This window comes from Vitis vinifera, chromosome 13 (genome assembly GCF_030704535.1).
Source record: "Vitis vinifera cultivar Pinot Noir 40024 chromosome 13, ASM3070453v1".
Taxonomy (NCBI): Eukaryota; Viridiplantae; Streptophyta; class Magnoliopsida; order Vitales; family Vitaceae; genus Vitis; species Vitis vinifera.
Window position 1 is genome coordinate 7,257,937 of NC_081817.1, and position 17,647 is coordinate 7,275,583.

Genomic DNA, 17,647 nt, shown 5'->3' on the forward strand with positions numbered 1-17,647 from the left:
GGTTTTCTGAAAGTAGAATGGGTTGAAATGGGAGGTGGGAGGCACCAAGATTTAGGGACAATCCATGGCTCTAGGGTGTTCTTTTAGTAGAGGTTGGGGACTGGTGAGGGATGTGTGGTTTAATAATCAAACAAGTGGAGAAAATAGCCACTCGTAGTACTGTAGAAAGTAATTTAAAATTTTAATTCAGGATGATAAAAGGGTGAATATTTTGGAAAACTGATTACCTCCTTCCACCTTAGTCTTGATAAAAATGGATTGGGAGAGATACAATTGAATTAAAATTTCAGTGTGAGATTTTTTATTTATTTTTTCTTCTAACCTGGATCGAGGATGAGGCGAGTTTAGACAATAGCTCAACCCACCTAGTCCTACTCCATTATTTATATATAAAATTAAATAATTTTTCGTTTTCATATTTCCTTTTTAACACATATATTTATCATAAAAAATAAAATATAAAATTGATGAATAAGTATTTATAGATTATATTTATTAGAATATAATTAAAACTGAGTATATAGCAAACTCCTAGTTGGTTCCTACCGTACTATGAATTACATTAAATACATGTGATGCGGAAAAAGAATAAGGGTATATACATTAGTACTCCACTTTCATGTGAATGCATGGACACATGAGTCCCATTATTTAAAAAAAAATAAAAAAAAATCATAATTATAATTTTTTTTTTAATCTAAAAGTTAGTTGATTCATACTCCTAATCCCTTCCTTTATACTTCACTTTTATTATGAAAACAAAAATAACTTAATACTTAATACCATTGTGTCATATTTAGGGTTAAGGTAAATTAAATCCTATCTAGATTTAAGCCATTAAATTTTATTTCATAAGGCTAGTTTAATGTATCCTTATGTAAAACCTAAAAATATTTATTGAAAAATTCTAAAGCCTTGCCACCTTATATTTAATCAATTAATCAATAAGAATATGAAAATTAAATTATATTGAATCATATTTGTATCAATTGCTACACAAGTAGTTGCAAGATGAGGATGAACCAGGAAACATGGATTCATAGAGGAATGGTGGTAAGCCATTCTAGTATTAACACATGGAGAATTGGGATGGGTTTGTTAAAAGAAATCTCAAGTCAAAAGTGGAACACAAGCCTTATATTTTAGATTAATAATTGCATGAAAGGCTAATGATTCACCAGTCACCACCATCACCACTAACTCAATTCCCAGTTCTCTATTAATTTGCAGAAGAAGCTACTAGAACCTCCATAAACAAAGCGATATATGGAGCTCCAAAATGCCTATAAATAGGGACACTTCCTACATCTTCCCTCACAACACACAAGTAGTAGCTAACTGGTGTGATTACTTCTGATACATATATAGAGAGTGATTCTCAACTTTCTTTTCCCACAATGGGGAGTTCTAAGGTGATGGGTTTTGCATTCTTGGTTCTGCTCCTCCTGGATCTCTCCTTTGCTGCTAGAACATTGAAGGAATATGGCGCCGATGGAGGCGGCGGAGGAGGTGGTGGTGAAGAGAGTGGCGGAGGCGGTGGTGGTTCCGCTGTCGGAGCTGGTTCAGGCTACGGTTCGGGTAGTGGTTCAGGGTATGGTGGTGCTGATGGGCACGGGTATGCAAGTGGTGGAGGTGGAGGTGGGTGTAGCGGAGGAGGTGGCGGCGGTGGGAGAGCTGGAGCCTCCGGGTCTGGATCAGGCTACGGTTCAGGATATGGATCCGGTTCTGGTTACGGGTCAGGAAGTGGAGGCGGGGAAGGTAGAGGTGGCGGCGGTGGGAGAGGTGGAGCCTCCGGGTCTGGAGGGGGGAAAGGTGGCGGCCGCGGTGGTGGTTCCGGATCTGGTTCAGGGCTTCGTATTTCTGATCGGGATGGAAATGCAAGTGGCGGAGGTGGAGGTAGCGGTAGCGGTAGCAAAGACGTTAAGGGAGGTGCATCATCCGGGTATGGATCAGGCTATGGTGGAGGAGGAGGCGATGGAAGTGGATCGGGATATGGGTCAGGATACGGCGGCGGAGAGAATGGTTCACCCTGAAGTTGAAGAAACGACCAATTAGTTAATAAAGCAGGGTAGGGTTGACGAGTGTAATTAAATTACTATCATACTTTATTAATTTTCACTTACAATTTAAATGAAATATTTGGCATTGATATGATATTAATGAGAATTCGAACTCTCAATGAGGGAGGAGGAAATAATAAAAGGGAGAATTATGTTTTGGGGTAGATGGACCGTCAAATTAACAAAAGGTCCATATAATTCATCAAATTGAGCCCAAAACCCAATGAAAGTATGGAAATTGAGTTGAAGGATATCATCCTTCAATATTTCCAAAAATGCCATTTGTTGATTTTGAGAAAAAAAAATTAATATTTTTGAAAAATACTTTTATTTAATTTAATATTTTTAATTTAATTTAATATTTAAAAAAAATACTTTTATGTAATTTAATATTTTTTAAAATACTTTTATTTAATTTAATATTTTTTTAAAATAAATTTATTTAATTTAATATTTAAAAAAAATATTTAATTTAATAATTTTTTTAAATACTTTAATTTAATTTAATATTTTCGAAAAAAAATTAATTTAATATTATTGAAAAAAAATTATTTAATTTAATATTTTTGAAAACTACTTTTATTTAATTTAGTATTTTTGAAAAAAAATTTATTGAAAAAAAATTATTTAACTTAATTTTATAAAATATTTTATATGTGTTCTTAAAGGGTATATTTGTCCATTACTATTTCATATCCTTCAACTCAATTTGAAGAGTTATATAGACCTTTTGTTAATTTGGGGGCCCATCTACCCCCAAAAGATAATTCTCCCATAATAAAAAAGCTCAAAATGGGTTGGAGTGGTACTATTAATTAATTTTCACATCTACTCATAAATTAATTAATAATAACCACTTATGAATAAATTCATAAGTGCTTGTTTCAATATAAATTCTATATGAATTTACATTATATCTTTAAAATTAGTTTTAGAATTTCTAAAATTTGAGCTCAGAGAAAAAAGTTTTTTAGATTTTTTTTAATTTTTTTAAAATAAAAGTTTGTTTGAGAATTTTGAAAGTTTTCTATTTGTTTTCTATGTTTTTAATTTTTTTTTAAATTAAAATTTATATATAATATTTTATTTTTAATTATCCTTCATATTTGTTTCATTGTTTTTTTTAAAACTGAAAATTTATTGTTTTTTGTTTCTTACTTGCCAAACATTTCTTTTCTCAAAAATAGTGAACCCTTAATTTTCTATTTTAGTTTTTTTTTTTAAAAAAAAAAAAGGGAAGAAATAACACTCATGTTATTATATAGATGTGAAGATCAGTTTTTGTACTATAGATTTAAATCCACAAAGTTAACTAATTTATAAAAGAAAAATAACAAATAAAGAATAGAAAATGTTTGCTCTATTTTATGATGACTTTGATCAACATTTTAATAATATATCTTGAATATCGTTTTTACATTCAATTATCATTTATTATATAATAGAAAATGAAAAATGTGAAGGTATATGTAGCATCTTTAAATAAAATAAATAAATAATTGAGCTAATCTTAAATAAGAAAAACACCCAAGAGGGGGGTGAATTGGATTTTAAAAAAATTATTTTTAAACACAACAAATTCAAGTACAAGAGAAGCAAATAAAAAGAAATAAAGTTAGAAAAATCAAACTCATATTTTAAAATGGTTTGGCACTTTCTTACCTACGTCCACTCTCCCCAAACTCCTAACCGAGTGAGGGTTTCATTAACTTGAAGTTTCAACCAAGTTTCTAATCACCTTTACACTTGAATTCTGACTCCAATGGGCTCTTACACAATCTCTTCAAGATTCAACTCACTTGAAGGCTTTAACACTCAATTAACAAGAATGAACTTCTTACAACCTAACTCGATAATAGTTCAAATAAAAATCAAAACTAGGATGAATCACAAAGGTGCACTAAAGGATATGCAAGTGAAGATTTAATGCACCAAGAAAGAAATGAGATCTTTTAAAGCAAGAACAAGTGGATAGACAAATAAATGTAGGTGTTCTCTTACACATAAATGAAGTGGAGCTCTTTATTTATAGGTTTCTAAAGTCGGGAGCCAAGAAAATCAAAAAGTAGCCTCAACCGGTCGAGCTGAGGGTCGACCGATTTACTAGCCATTGGAGCATTTAATGCTTTGGCATGTTACCGTTACTTCAACCGGACCTCGATCGGAGGTCAACCGGAAAGGGAATTGCCTCGATCAGGAAGGGAAGGCTACTGAAAAAGAGAGAGTGTTTTTGCACTCCTCGACCGGACCTCGATTGGGCAAAGGGAACTGGTCGACCAATACCCTAGCCAGTTGAGCCGATTGGCCAATGCCTCGACCGGTTCACCATTTTGGGTCCAAAAACCTATCTTTTTCTGTTCTTTTCTCTTCTAACACTTAGGCAAGGTATTTAGGTAAATTAAAATGCCAATTTTGAAACGATTTGCCTAAGGTACATTTGATAAAACTCGGGTTTTAATGAAACAGTAACTTTAAAGAATAAATCGAGTTTTTCAAAGATGCATGAAATGATATGTAAAACCTAAGTGCACCCATGCATTCATCTTACCTTTGTTTCCTATTATTGAAGGTCTTCCAAACGTCTTGATCTTGCATTCATTAGGTCCTTTGATGAATTTTCAAATTAATATTTGAGATTCTTTACAATTCAAACCAATTAGTAACTTAACCATGGTTTGTTATCATCAAAACCTGATTAGGAGAACCATTGGGCTAACAATAATAATAATAAAAAGATAACTAAATTATCTAACAAAGTGGCCAACACTCGTAGGAGTAGAGTTTAGTAGTCACTAAAGATAAATTAAATCTTCAAACTAAAAAATTACTAAAAAAATTTCAAAAACTTAATTTTTATAAAATAAAAGAAAGAGAAGAACAACGAGAAAAAACAAAAAAGAATAAAAGAAATGCTAAGAGAAAATAGAATTGTTATTTCATTAGTAGATCTTCTTCTTTTATAAATAGTCAAAAAAGATATTTATATCGATGATTATCTACAAGTTCTCATAATTCAATAAATTATCATATTTTATAACATTTCTCCTTGGATGATCATAAAAATATACTTCGTTAAAACCTAAATGAGACATTTCTTTATATTGGCATTTGGAAGTCAGCCACAATGAGAATATGGGTTTAAATAAATACAAATCTGCAAGTTAATATGTTCTCTAAAATGGTTCTATTTTTTTATATATCAAAATTAAAAGAAATTTGCATATTTTCTTCAAACATAAGAAAAAAGTATTTAATTACTACAACTTGTCTTAATTTGGATAGGTTAGATAGAATTGTAATTAACCCAGATTCACTCTAATTTAAAAACAATGGATTCGAGTCCAATCCATTTTGATACTACTCAATACAAATCCAAATTAATCTTATTTTTTTAAAAAAAAATTATATTGAGTTTGGGTTTTTTTTTCTTAAAAGTTTTAAAAGAAAATCAATAAAATAAATATTATCATATAATATAATATAAATCATAAATGTTATAAAAAAATATTAAATTCCATCCAAATAAGTTCGAGTTGAAAAAGTTTAACCCAAATCCAATCAAAATATTAAACATTATTGTCTAAATCCATCTCAAATTTGGTTAAATTGAGGTTAAGTGAATCAATTTACACCACGTTACACTTCTACTTACCTATGAGAGTTATAAGATGATATGTAATTAACGAAAGCTCCATCCCAAACAAAAAAGAAAAAATGTACACAACGCGATCATCAAATAAGCTTCTAAATTAAGTTATAATGTCTTTCATAACCCCAATTTAGTTAAACAAATCAATTAACCTAGTTAGTCTCTCAATCAATACTTCCCATTCATGTACTCAAACTCCAACACTCATTGGATAACAAACATGGGACGCCTCTAAAAGACTTTGTCAAGGCTGATGATAAGTGTTATCTCAGTAAACAATACATTTATAGATATATAGACTTATAGTTAATGGTAATTAAATATAATGCATGCGCACAAATATACAAAACCATTGAAAAGTCCAAAGAATTGACAACTCCTATGTTAATTGCTACTTGCTAGCTGGCTGCTATACACCACCATAATGCTCCATTGCAACGATTGGAACACACTGCAAAAGAAAATGGCCAACAAAGTAAAATGGGGAAGCCAAAATAGAATGCCATTTGTCATTGTGAGGTTGCAGATATGAAGGAAGGTGAAGAAGCACTAACATTTGTAGTAGAGAATTTGGGTAGGTGAGCTTGGTGGGGGTGTTTCATGTTTGTGGCCAAGCTTTTTTAGGTTTTCTGAAAGTGGTACGGGTTGAAAAGGGTGGGTGGCACGAAGAATCCAAGATTTGGGGACAACCCATGGCTCTAGGCCCTAAGGTCTTCTCTTAGTAAAGGTTGGGGACTGGTGAGCGACGTGTGGTTTGATAATCAAACAAGTGAAGAAAATAGTAGTGTGTGGCGGCTTTTGGCGGAGAGATGGTGATAAGCCATTCGAGTATGAACACGTTGAGAATTGGGAGGAGTTTGTTAAAAGACATTTCAGGTTAAAAGTGGAATACAAACTTTGGTTAATAAAAATACCCATGAAAAAATAAAATTGGTAAAGAGGATGATTTTCTCGTATTTGATTATTCTATAAAAAAAAAATATATAATTCAAAATAATTAAAAATTAATATATTTTTAAATTATTTCATTTTTATATGAATAAAATAAAATAAAAATAATTTATCCATTTTTAATCCATATTTTATTTTTCTACATTTTCCTTATACTTATATATTTTTCTTTCCTTCTATTTTCACTCAAATTTTCGCATAACCAAACATATATAGTTTAGATTAAGAATTGCATGAAAGTCTGATGATTCACCAGTCATCACCGTCACCACTAACACCACTAACTCAATTCCCCGTTATCTATTAATTTGCAGAAGAAGGTACTAGAACCTCCATAAACAAAGCGATATATGGAGCTCCAAAAAGCCTAAGGGACACTTCCTACATCTTCTCTCACAACACACAAGTAGTAGCTAACTGGTGTGATTACTTCTGATACATATAGAGAGTGATTCTCAACCTTCTTTTCCCACAATGGGCAGTTCTAAGGTGATGGGTTTTGCATTCTTGGTTTTGCTCCCCCTGGATCTCTCCTTTGCTGCTAGAATGTTGAAGGAATGTGGCGCCGATGGAGGTGGCGGAGGAGGTGGTGGTGGAGAGGGTGGCGGAGGCGGTGGTGGTTCCGCTGTCGGAGCTGGTTCAGGCTACGGTTCGGGTAGTGGTTCAGGGTATGGTGGTGCTGATGTGCACGGGTATGCAAGTGGTGGAGGTGGAGGTGGAGGAGGTGGCGGCGGTGGGAGAGCTGGTGCCTCCGGGTCTGGGAGGGGGGAAAGGTGGCGGCCGCGGTGGTGGTTCCGGAGCTGGTTCAGGGTTTCGTGCTTCTGATCGGGATGGGAATCCAAGTGGCGGAGGTGGAGGTAGCGGTAGCAAAGACGTTAAGGGAAGTGCACCATCCGGGTATGGATCAGGCCATGGTGCAGGAGGGCGAGGCCCTGGGTCCAGCGACGGGAGTGGCTCCGGATACGGATCAGGGAGTGGAAGTGGGTACGGAAGCGGGAGTAGTGGTGGCGAAGGAGTTGGGGGAGTAGGGGGAGGAGGTGGAGGAGGGGGCGGAGGCTCTGGGTCCAGCGGCCGGAGTGGCTCTGGATGCGGATCAGGGAGCGGAAGTGGGTACGGAAGCGGGAGTGGAGGTGGCAAAGGAGGTGGGGGAGGAAGAGGAGGTGGAGGCAATGGCAGTGAAGTTGGTCCAGGATCCGGATCCGGATGAGCGGAAGTGGATCGGGATATGGGTCAGGAAACGGCGGCGGAGAGGAGGGTTTACCCTGAAGTTGAAGAAATGACCAATTAGTTAATAAAGCAGGCTGAGGTTGACGAGTGTAATTAAATTACTATCATACTTCATTAATTTTCACTTACAATCTAAATGAAATATTTTACATTAATATGATATTATGGAGAATTCGAAATCTCATAATAAAAAAGCCCAAAAGAGTTTAATAGTCACGAGAGAATGAAAGGAAGAAGAAATAATAATAATAATAATAATAATAGTCACTAAATTATCAAAAAAGTGATGATCAACACCGGTAGAAGTAGTAGAGTTTAATAGTCACTAAAAATAAATTAAATCTTAAAACTAAAAATTTCTCAAAACTTAATTATTGTAAAATAAAAGAATGAAAGGAAGAAGAAAAAAAAAAAACATGAATGCTAAGAGAAAATAGAATTGTTATTTCATCATTAGGTATTCTATTTTTATAAAAAGTCAAGAAAATATTTGTATTAATATGGATAATCATTCACAATTTCCTGCAATCCAATAAATTATCATGTTTTATAACATTCCCCTTAAATGATTATAAGAATATGTCTCGTTAAAACCTTACTAGGAAAAACCTTAGTGAAGGAAAAATTATACAATATTCTTTTAAACTTTTATGACTGCCTCAATAAAAACTTTGTCAGTAAAACCTAATGAGACAAAACCTCAACGAAGGGAAAAATAGTATAGTATAGTGATATCTTTATTAATTTATTCCTTCTAATGTTGATATGATTATACCTTTACTAGTGATTGCCGCATTTTAATGTTATATATAAGTTTTTTTAGTGTTAGAGTTGGCAATTCTTTTGTGAATAAGTCTGTTAAATTTTTGTTTAATCCTTCTTGTTGAACATAGATTTTACTACTCTTTTAAAGCTTATAAATGTAAATAAACTTGAATATATATGCTTAGTTTCATCACCCTTAAGGCATTCTTCTTTAATCTACATGATAAAAAATAACAAGAAAAATAATTATAAAGAAGTATTGTTACTATTAGAAACTAAAGAATGAATGCAATCATAAAAGAGAAGAGATAGCACCAATCAAGAACAAGAATAGAGAAATCCTGATAAAAATAATTTAGGGACAACATAATGGCCTTTGTTTAACAAAAATAAGAACCTAATAGTATGGCCAAATCCAAGAAGTTGGAATAAGACTCTGTGAGTTGAATAGAGTTGTACCATCAATAATCTAAGGGCAATAGGGTTAGCCATGAAAATTGAATGGCTCAAAGTATACTATACATCATTTGGAGCTCCAAATTCACCATTTCATGCAGAAAAATGATACACTTTTCCTTTAAAACTCAATTAAATTATTTTTTCTCCTTTTTTTATATTTTTTTTCCTTTTTTTGTTTTTGGGTCGAACACCTCTTGTTTCTGATATTAAACTCATAAATGAGTCCATTCTAGGAATCAACAAACTTAAAGTAGTTCATGCATAATGAGCTAAACCAAACATTTCCTCCAAGTTAATGTTAACATTTTAAGTCTATTGGATTTGCATGAATAATAGCTTTGCAAAACTTTTTATAACCATGTTAATTTCAACCCAAATTGTTGCAACTGCAATTATTATATATGTTTGACTGAGGAGAAAATACATGAAAATAAAAAATAAAAAAAATAAATAAAAATATAAAATTTAATATCTTATTTCCCATTCTTCTACCCTTAACCATGATGAAAATATTGTGATATGTCAGAGATTTATCACTGATATATCGTATATCGGGACTTATGAAAATGATATTGGGTAGAGAAATATCGGTCACGCGATATATCCAAAAAAAATCACTATAAATCGCCGATATTTCACTATATATCAATGATATTTCAAGTCATTTTGGCTTGGTCAAAGTGCGGCTTGGACGGTCAACATGCGGGCGCCACGGTCAAAGCTCAAAAATGAGCTTTATTTTTTGCAAGTTGAGGGGATTCAAACCCCCAACAAAACGCTCACCCTATAGGTAGCCATCCACTAGAGCAAGTTTGCCCCTTATATAGTAAAAGTCATTATATAACAAAATTTTAAAAGAATATATTAAAAACAAATTAATTATAATTATAATTAAATGAAAAAATATCATTTAATTGACTACCAAAAATATAAAAACTATTATGATAATTTTCTTCATAGTGTTTTTAATATCATGAATAGATTAATTAAATATTAAAAAATTGTATACATATCATCATTTATTCTATATCATTTAATACAATTGAATTAAATTGATCATAATTTTAATATTAAATATATTTTAAAATTAGACATATTATAATCAAATATTACAATATTATTATGAAATAATATTTGATATAATTTAATAATAAATATACACATATAAAATTCATATTTTTTATTAACATATAGATATTATTATCAAAAAGGATAAATCATATCATACATATATCAAATTATTCAACAAAACAACTTTAAAATGTCTTTTATAGTTCTAATTATATTTCTATGAGGTTTTTCTTATATTTCCATAAATTTTGATCAAGTTTAAGTCTACCGAAATTTTTTTTCAAAATATTCGCTAATAAATCTCAAATATATCCGTAAAACTGAAATACCATATATCTGTGATTACCGATATTTTTATCCTTACCCCTAACAAAGAAAAAAATCTCAACTCAATTGAGCCTATTTTAGTCAAACATCGCCTAGTCCAAACAGTTGTCATTGCCATTAATATGCTGCTAAGAAATGAAACAAACTTTAAATCTTACAATTCCATTAGCCAAGCATAAAATTCAAAATTCCATTTCTTTTTCTTCCCTGAGTTTCTCAAGGACTAAACAAAGACTTAATGCAATTATCTCAAAGAATTCATTTAAATAAATGCAACAAATTCTACAAATTGACCTTTGCAATGATAATCGCTCAGAGATTCAAATCTGAGTTTCAAATTCAACAACGAAATGTCCAACAAAATTCAAACTTGAAGTAGATGGATTGAAGCAAGAAAGTCATTGGTGTAAGATAAAATCTCTAAAATTGCAAGTAATAAAATGAAATTCCAAGATCGTACCTCCAACCATAACAATCAGATTCACACAAAATAGAGATTAGTTGGCTAGTCCTTCCAAGACCTTATGTCCATGCACCGATGGAACTCACAGGCCTATTCTTGAAGACTAGAGACCCTTATCGCACTTCTGGAATTAATACAGTATATATGTATTTTTTTTTTCTCTTCTCCCCATCAAAAAAGACTTGAGGTAGTTTTCACACCGAGTAATATGTCTCACGTCTGCAGACATGGGTGGTTACTCCATAAGATATGTGATCCCACATTTCATTTATTTTTAGGGAAAATAATATTTAAATGGGCCACAAACTTAAAAAAAAATTATTCTATTTTTATTATTTTATAAAAAACGGTTTTCAACATTTCTCCCACTTGACCCATAAAAATTACTTAATATGTATTAATTAAATTAATACATAACATATTTTTCCCTAATTCCTTATACTTAATCAAAAGAGTTTAAAACACATGAATCACGAAGGCATAGCAAGCATGCGGCTAAACTCTCTCTAAACTTTATGTATACAACCAAATGAGAAGACAAAATTGAAATAATTGGAGTTTTCATATCGACCAAAAATGCAATAAAACACAAAGGGTATCTCAATTACATGAAATTTAAATAACAACATAATTGAGTCTCATATGCTCAACATGTTCCTTATAAGCCTTAGGTGGCAATCCTTTCATCAAAGGATCTGCGATCATCAATCCAGTACTAATATGCTCAATAGTTACCGTGTTTGACTTAACATGTTCCCTAATAGCTGAGTACTTTATGTCGATGTGATTATTGCGAATTGCACTCTTATTATTCTTAGCCAAAAACACTACAATAGAGTTATCGTAGTAAATCCTCAATGGATTAGAAATTGAGTCAACAACCTGAAGCCCTGAAATAAAACTCCTCAACCAAATAGCTTGTGACATTGCTTCTAAACATGAAACAAATTCTGCTTCTATGGTCGAAGTAGCAACCAATGTTTGCTTTGCACTTCTCCATGAAATGGCCCTTCTAGCTAATAAGAAGACATATCCAGATGTCGACTTTCTAGAATCAAGGCAGCCAACAAAGTTAAAATCCAAATATCCAACCACATCTAAATGATCAAATCGCCTATATGTAAGCTTGTAGTCCCTAATCCCCTAAAGGTATCGCATGAATTTCTTTGCAGCTTTTCAGTATTCCAGACTTGGATTATTTTGATATCTGCCCAACATTCCTACTGCATAAGAAATGTCAGGTCTTGTACAAACTTGACCATACATTAATCTCCTAACTGCAGAAACATAAGGAATGTTTTTCATCTCTTTCTTCTCCAAATCATTACTTAGGCATTGGTCCAAACAAAATTTGTCGCCTTTGGCAATTGGTGCAATACCAAGTGAACAATCCTTCATGTGAAATGTCTCAAGCACTTTATTGATATAGGTTTATTGAGACAATCCTAATATTTGTTGAGATTTGTCTATCTCAATCTTTATGCCAATGATATAAGAAGTTTCACTCATATCGTTCATATCAAATTGTAGCGAGAGAAATCGCTTCACCTCATGAAGCAAGCCCAAATTATTTGAAGCAAGCAAAATATCATCCACATATAAGACTAAGAAAATTATTTTGCTCACACTAACCTTATGGTATATACATTGATCCATAGCATTCTCCATAAAACCGAATGAAAAAATAACATTATGGAACTTTAAATACCATTGACAGGATGCTTATTTTAGTCCATATATAGATTTCTTAAGCTTACAAACAATGTGATCATTTCTATTTGTGATGAACCCTTCTGGTTGTTTCATGTAAACCTCTTCCTCTAAATCTCCATTAAGGAAAGTTGTTTTCACATCCATTTGATATAGCTCCATATCAAAATGAGCTACTAATGCCATGATTATACGAAATGAATCATTCTTTGAAACAGGAGCGAAGGTATCAGATAATCAATTCCTTCTTGTTGAGTGAATCCTTTAGCTACAAGTCTTGCCTTATATCTTTCAATATTGCCCAATAAGTCTCTTTTAGTCTTAAAAACCCATTTACAACCAATGACCTTTGCACCTTTGGGCAACTCAACAAGATCCCAGACTTGATTATTAGCCATTGAATTCATCTCATCTTTCATGGCATTATACCATAATGTGGATTCACTTCCACCCAAAGCTTGTGAAAACGTAATGGGGTCATCTTCAACACCAATATCAATGTCATATTCTTGTAGGTACACAACATAATCAGAAGAAATTGCAGGTCTCCTTTCTCTAATAGATCTTCTTAATGTTATATCAACATTCTCTATCTGACTTCACAATCTTAATTTGTTTACCCAATTGTTTCTCTACCTCTACTTTATAGATTTTGAAGGCATCTAGTGTTTCACACTTATCATAAAGCAAAAAGAGATACATATATCGTGAGTAGTCATTAATAAAGGTGATAAAATATGTTTGACCATTTAAGCACATATCATAGGGACCACTAATGTCAGCGTGTATAATTTCTAAAATATCAGAAGTCCTCCTAGCACTCTGCTTCTTAGTCATGTTGGTTTGCTTTCCTTTAATGTGATCCACACAAATATCAAAATTAGTAAAATCAAGAGCCTCAAGGACTCCATCATTTATCAATCTTTTAATTCTTTCAATAGAGATACGACATAATCTCTTGTGCCACAATATGGAAGATTTCTCATTTATAACACCACGCTTAATGCCAACATTTCCATGCATAATTATAAGGCTATGATTAAAACTTTGATTTAAATAGAATTTGAATAAACCATTATCCAAAATACCATCACCAACAACAACGTTGTCTTTTATCAAATGAAATGAAATATCAACAAATTTAAAACCAAAACCATATGGTAAAAGTCTCGAAACTAAAATAAGATTCCTAAAAAATGATGGAACAAAAAAAGTTCTTTCAAGGTCTAATACAAAACCAAATCTAAGAACAAGTTTGCAGGTCTCAACCATTTCCACATGTGAACTTATCTGATTTCCTGAATAGATAGAGCATTCACTTTCCGTTAGGTTCCTTTGGTTTAAGAAGCCTTGCATGGTATTAACAACATGGATTATAGTACCAAAATCAATCCACCAAGTGTTGTAAGAAATATGAATCATATTAGATTTGTAACACAATAAAGAGATGAGATTACCTTTCTTTTCAAGCCAAGCCTTAAATTTGGGATAACTCTTCTTAATGTGTCCTTTCTTCTTACAAAAGAAGCACTTGATATCACCCTTATTAACATGATTAAGAGGCGTCTTTTGCTTTTCTTTACTTTTCTTGCTTGCTTTCTTTTCTTGAGTCGCCAAATGAGCACTTTCAATCCTTTCTTGATTTAGTCTCCCTTCCTCTTGCACACACATGGTCAAAAGTTCATTGATAAACCATTTTTCCTTACGTGTGTTGTATGAAATCTTAAAAGGTTCATACTCAGATGAAAGAGAATTAAGAATGAAGTGAACCAAAAATGACTCAAACATCTCAATCTCCAATGACTTATGTTGAGCAGCAGTATCCCTCATTTCCATTATGTGCTCATGCACTCCTTTGGTGCCATTGAACTTCATAGAACACATCTTTGTCATTAGGGTGCTAGCCAAAGCCTTGTTAGAAGTCTTAAACTGTTGCTCAATAGCTTTGAGATATTCTTTCACCTTTGCATGTTCAGAAATTGAACCACAAATACTTTTCCCAATATTAGACTTGATAAACATCAAACTCAAGTGATTAGATCACTCCCAACATTCATATGATGCTTTCTCAGTTTGGGTAATTGATTCCATAGGAACCAGTGGCTCATCCACACTAAGTGCTAAATCAAGGTCCATGCACCCCAATGTAAGGAGAGTTTTCTCCTTCCAATCATCATAATTATCACCATTCAAGGAAGGTATACGAGATGAATCAAAATTTGGAATAGATATAAATTGAACTACAAAATAAATGACAAAGCTTACTAATAAGCAATGAAACAAAAAAATTAAAATTTACTCATGTAAATTAATTCAATCAACAAAAAATCAACACGTGATCATAAACTTTCATGTCAGAATGGAATACGACATGCAAGTGATTTTTTTTTTAATTACTTTATAATGGGATTGGTAATTTTAGGCCTATGGGCAACATTTTTTTTTTTTTTTTTACCATCCCATCCTAAATAAACACAAAACATAATAATTACCTTGTGGGATAAAATTATTATTTTTATGATCATTTACAAATATTGATGTCATTAATTTAATGTGACAAAAATTAAACTTTCTTTTGCCACTTAACATTATCATAATCAAGAATTTTGTGGCTATTACTTAATTAATCAAATGTTACTTTAGTATGACATCAAAAATTATCAAAATCAATGATAAACAAATATAAGTAGTGTTTCTAAATACTACTTCATAAAAATTAATTTATACAAGTTGTTCACAGTGACAGAGCTAACATTTAAGTTTAGAAGAGGCAACCTCTAGCAAATCATGGGCCTTAGTCTAATGGTTCAAGGAATATTTTAGTTAATGGGCAATCCATGCTCATGGGTTCAAGTCCTTTTGCAAATAAATGCGAGAACAATGTGATAACCAATAACCGCTATAACAAAAATATATCTCCATAACCGGATATATCTCTAATAAATACATCTCTCTAATAGATAAATCTATCATCTCTCTCATAGATAAATCTCATAATATATAACTAGATAAAGATAATATGAGATAAGTAACCATTTGTTTTTGGTTTAAATCTTAAACCTATTAATTTGAGTTTATATTAGGTCTTAAGTCTAATTTGTTTTTAAAATTAATTCAAATCAAATTGGAATTGATATAAAAAAGATATTAAATATATTTAGAATTAATTTAATCATAATATAAAATAATGAATTACTTTAATAGAATCTAATTTGGTTCAGTTTATATCAATTATGGGACAAGAAAATTGAAAACCAAGTTGACAAAATCGGTTTTTAAAATTCTCAAATCAAATTGACCTTTTTTATTATTGAAAACCAAATCAATAAGGTTAGTTTTGGTTTATTTGGATCGGATTTTTGGTTTTTTGGTTTTGCTTAGACCACTAGCTACAATCATTTTCAACAATGAAATTTTAATTAAGCTTTGAAACCCATATCTTATCTCAACGATCATCCCATAAAATTTCAAAGCAAATATAAAGACCAAATTAGTTGGATATGATATAGATGAAATAATATATCTTATCTCATCTTCAAGCAAAAATGGAATGGGATAAGATGTCATATGGATTATAAATTTATTCTTCTTTTTTTTTTCTTTTTGTATTGCTCATTTTTTAAAATAAATTTTTTACTAAAAAAATTAAATTTATAATTCACAAAAGAAAAGAATTCTAAAAAAAATATGTATAAAATACAACATCAAATAGTATTAAATATGTATTTAATATAACACACACACACACACATATATATATATAATAAAGAAATAAAAAATAAAAATAATAGTTGCTTCTACATGGTTAAATTTGATTAAAAATTTTAGGATTTTAAAAAAAAATTACTATTCTAAATTTTAATATTTTTTAAAGTAATTTTTAAAAATATAAATAAATCTATACTTTTTGTATAAAAGTTTTTTCTTTTTATATAGAAGTTTGTATTTTTGAAAACAAAAACAGAAAATATATTCAAACTAAGCTTAAATCACAAATTAAGAAATGATCTCTAAGTAAACATTAAAATTAAGAGAGATGTTGATTGTGTTTGACTGTGTTTTTAAAAAATTCTTTTAGTTTAAAATTTTTTTTATTAAATAAAAATAAAAAAAGTGTTTAGTAAAATTTAGAAAACATATTTAAAATTTTGAAAAAACATTTATAGTGTTTTCTCGAGAAACACTTAATAAATTATTCTCTTAAAAGCATTGTCAAAGAAAACACTTTCAATAAAAACATTTTGAGTAAAAATACAATCAAACACACTTTTCATACTTTTTTTTAATAACAAATATTGGAATGTAATATGAATTTTATTTTAAATAGATATTAAACATATAAGATTTTCAATTTCGTCCTTTTCAAACAAATATTGAAATGCAATATGTTTTTCAATTTATTTTTTATTTTTATTCTACTAACCAAATATTAATATGATATAATATATTTTTCATTAGATGTATCATTTGGATGGGATAATTCGTCCTTTTCATTTGAATAAGAATTTTATTTCTTATGCAACATGTGCATAAGTCATAATAATAATAATAATAATAATATGTCTTTTTTTAAAAAAAACATATATGTTATTATTGTTGTTATTATTATCCATCATGAATCAATTGAATAAACAAAAAAAATATTAATTAATTATGGCAATTCCAAAAGTTCAATCAGGCAAACGGTAAGTGAGTATTTGACTAAAACTTAATAATTTAAAGTAACTTAATAAATTAATTTAAATCATTAAGTAAATTAAGTATATTTGATAAAATAACTTAATATAACTTAAAATAAAAATAACTTTCGGTAATAATTAAAAATAATTAACTTATTTTTAAGTCTACATTTTTATTTTACCTTTTTATCTTCATTTGTCCTGATTATCTCAACGATCTTTTTGTTACTTTACAACCTTGTTACTCGACTTCATTTGCCCTAATTATAATTTATTATGATAAATA

The 17,647-nt window shown here is 30.8% G+C and overlaps 2 protein-coding genes across 2 annotated transcripts; both read left to right on the forward strand.

Moving 5' to 3' along the window:
- Positions 1 to 1,397: 1,397 nt before the first annotated feature.
- On the forward strand, positions 1,398 to 2,033 carry LOC100241073 (glycine-rich cell wall structural protein 2-like). Its single transcript, XM_010660341.1, has one exon. It carries the CDS (start codon positions 1,398 to 1,400, stop codon positions 2,031 to 2,033), a length of 636 nt encoding a protein of 211 aa, XP_010658643.1.
- A 5,195-nt stretch (positions 2,034 to 7,228) lies between these two features.
- On the forward strand, positions 7,229 to 7,867 carry LOC104881151 (glycine-rich cell wall structural protein 2-like). The gene has a single exon (XM_010660340.1). The coding sequence runs from the start codon at positions 7,229 to 7,231 to the stop codon at positions 7,865 to 7,867; it is 639 nt and encodes a 212-aa protein (XP_010658642.1).
- The last annotated feature ends 9,780 nt before the right edge of the window (positions 7,868 to 17,647 follow it).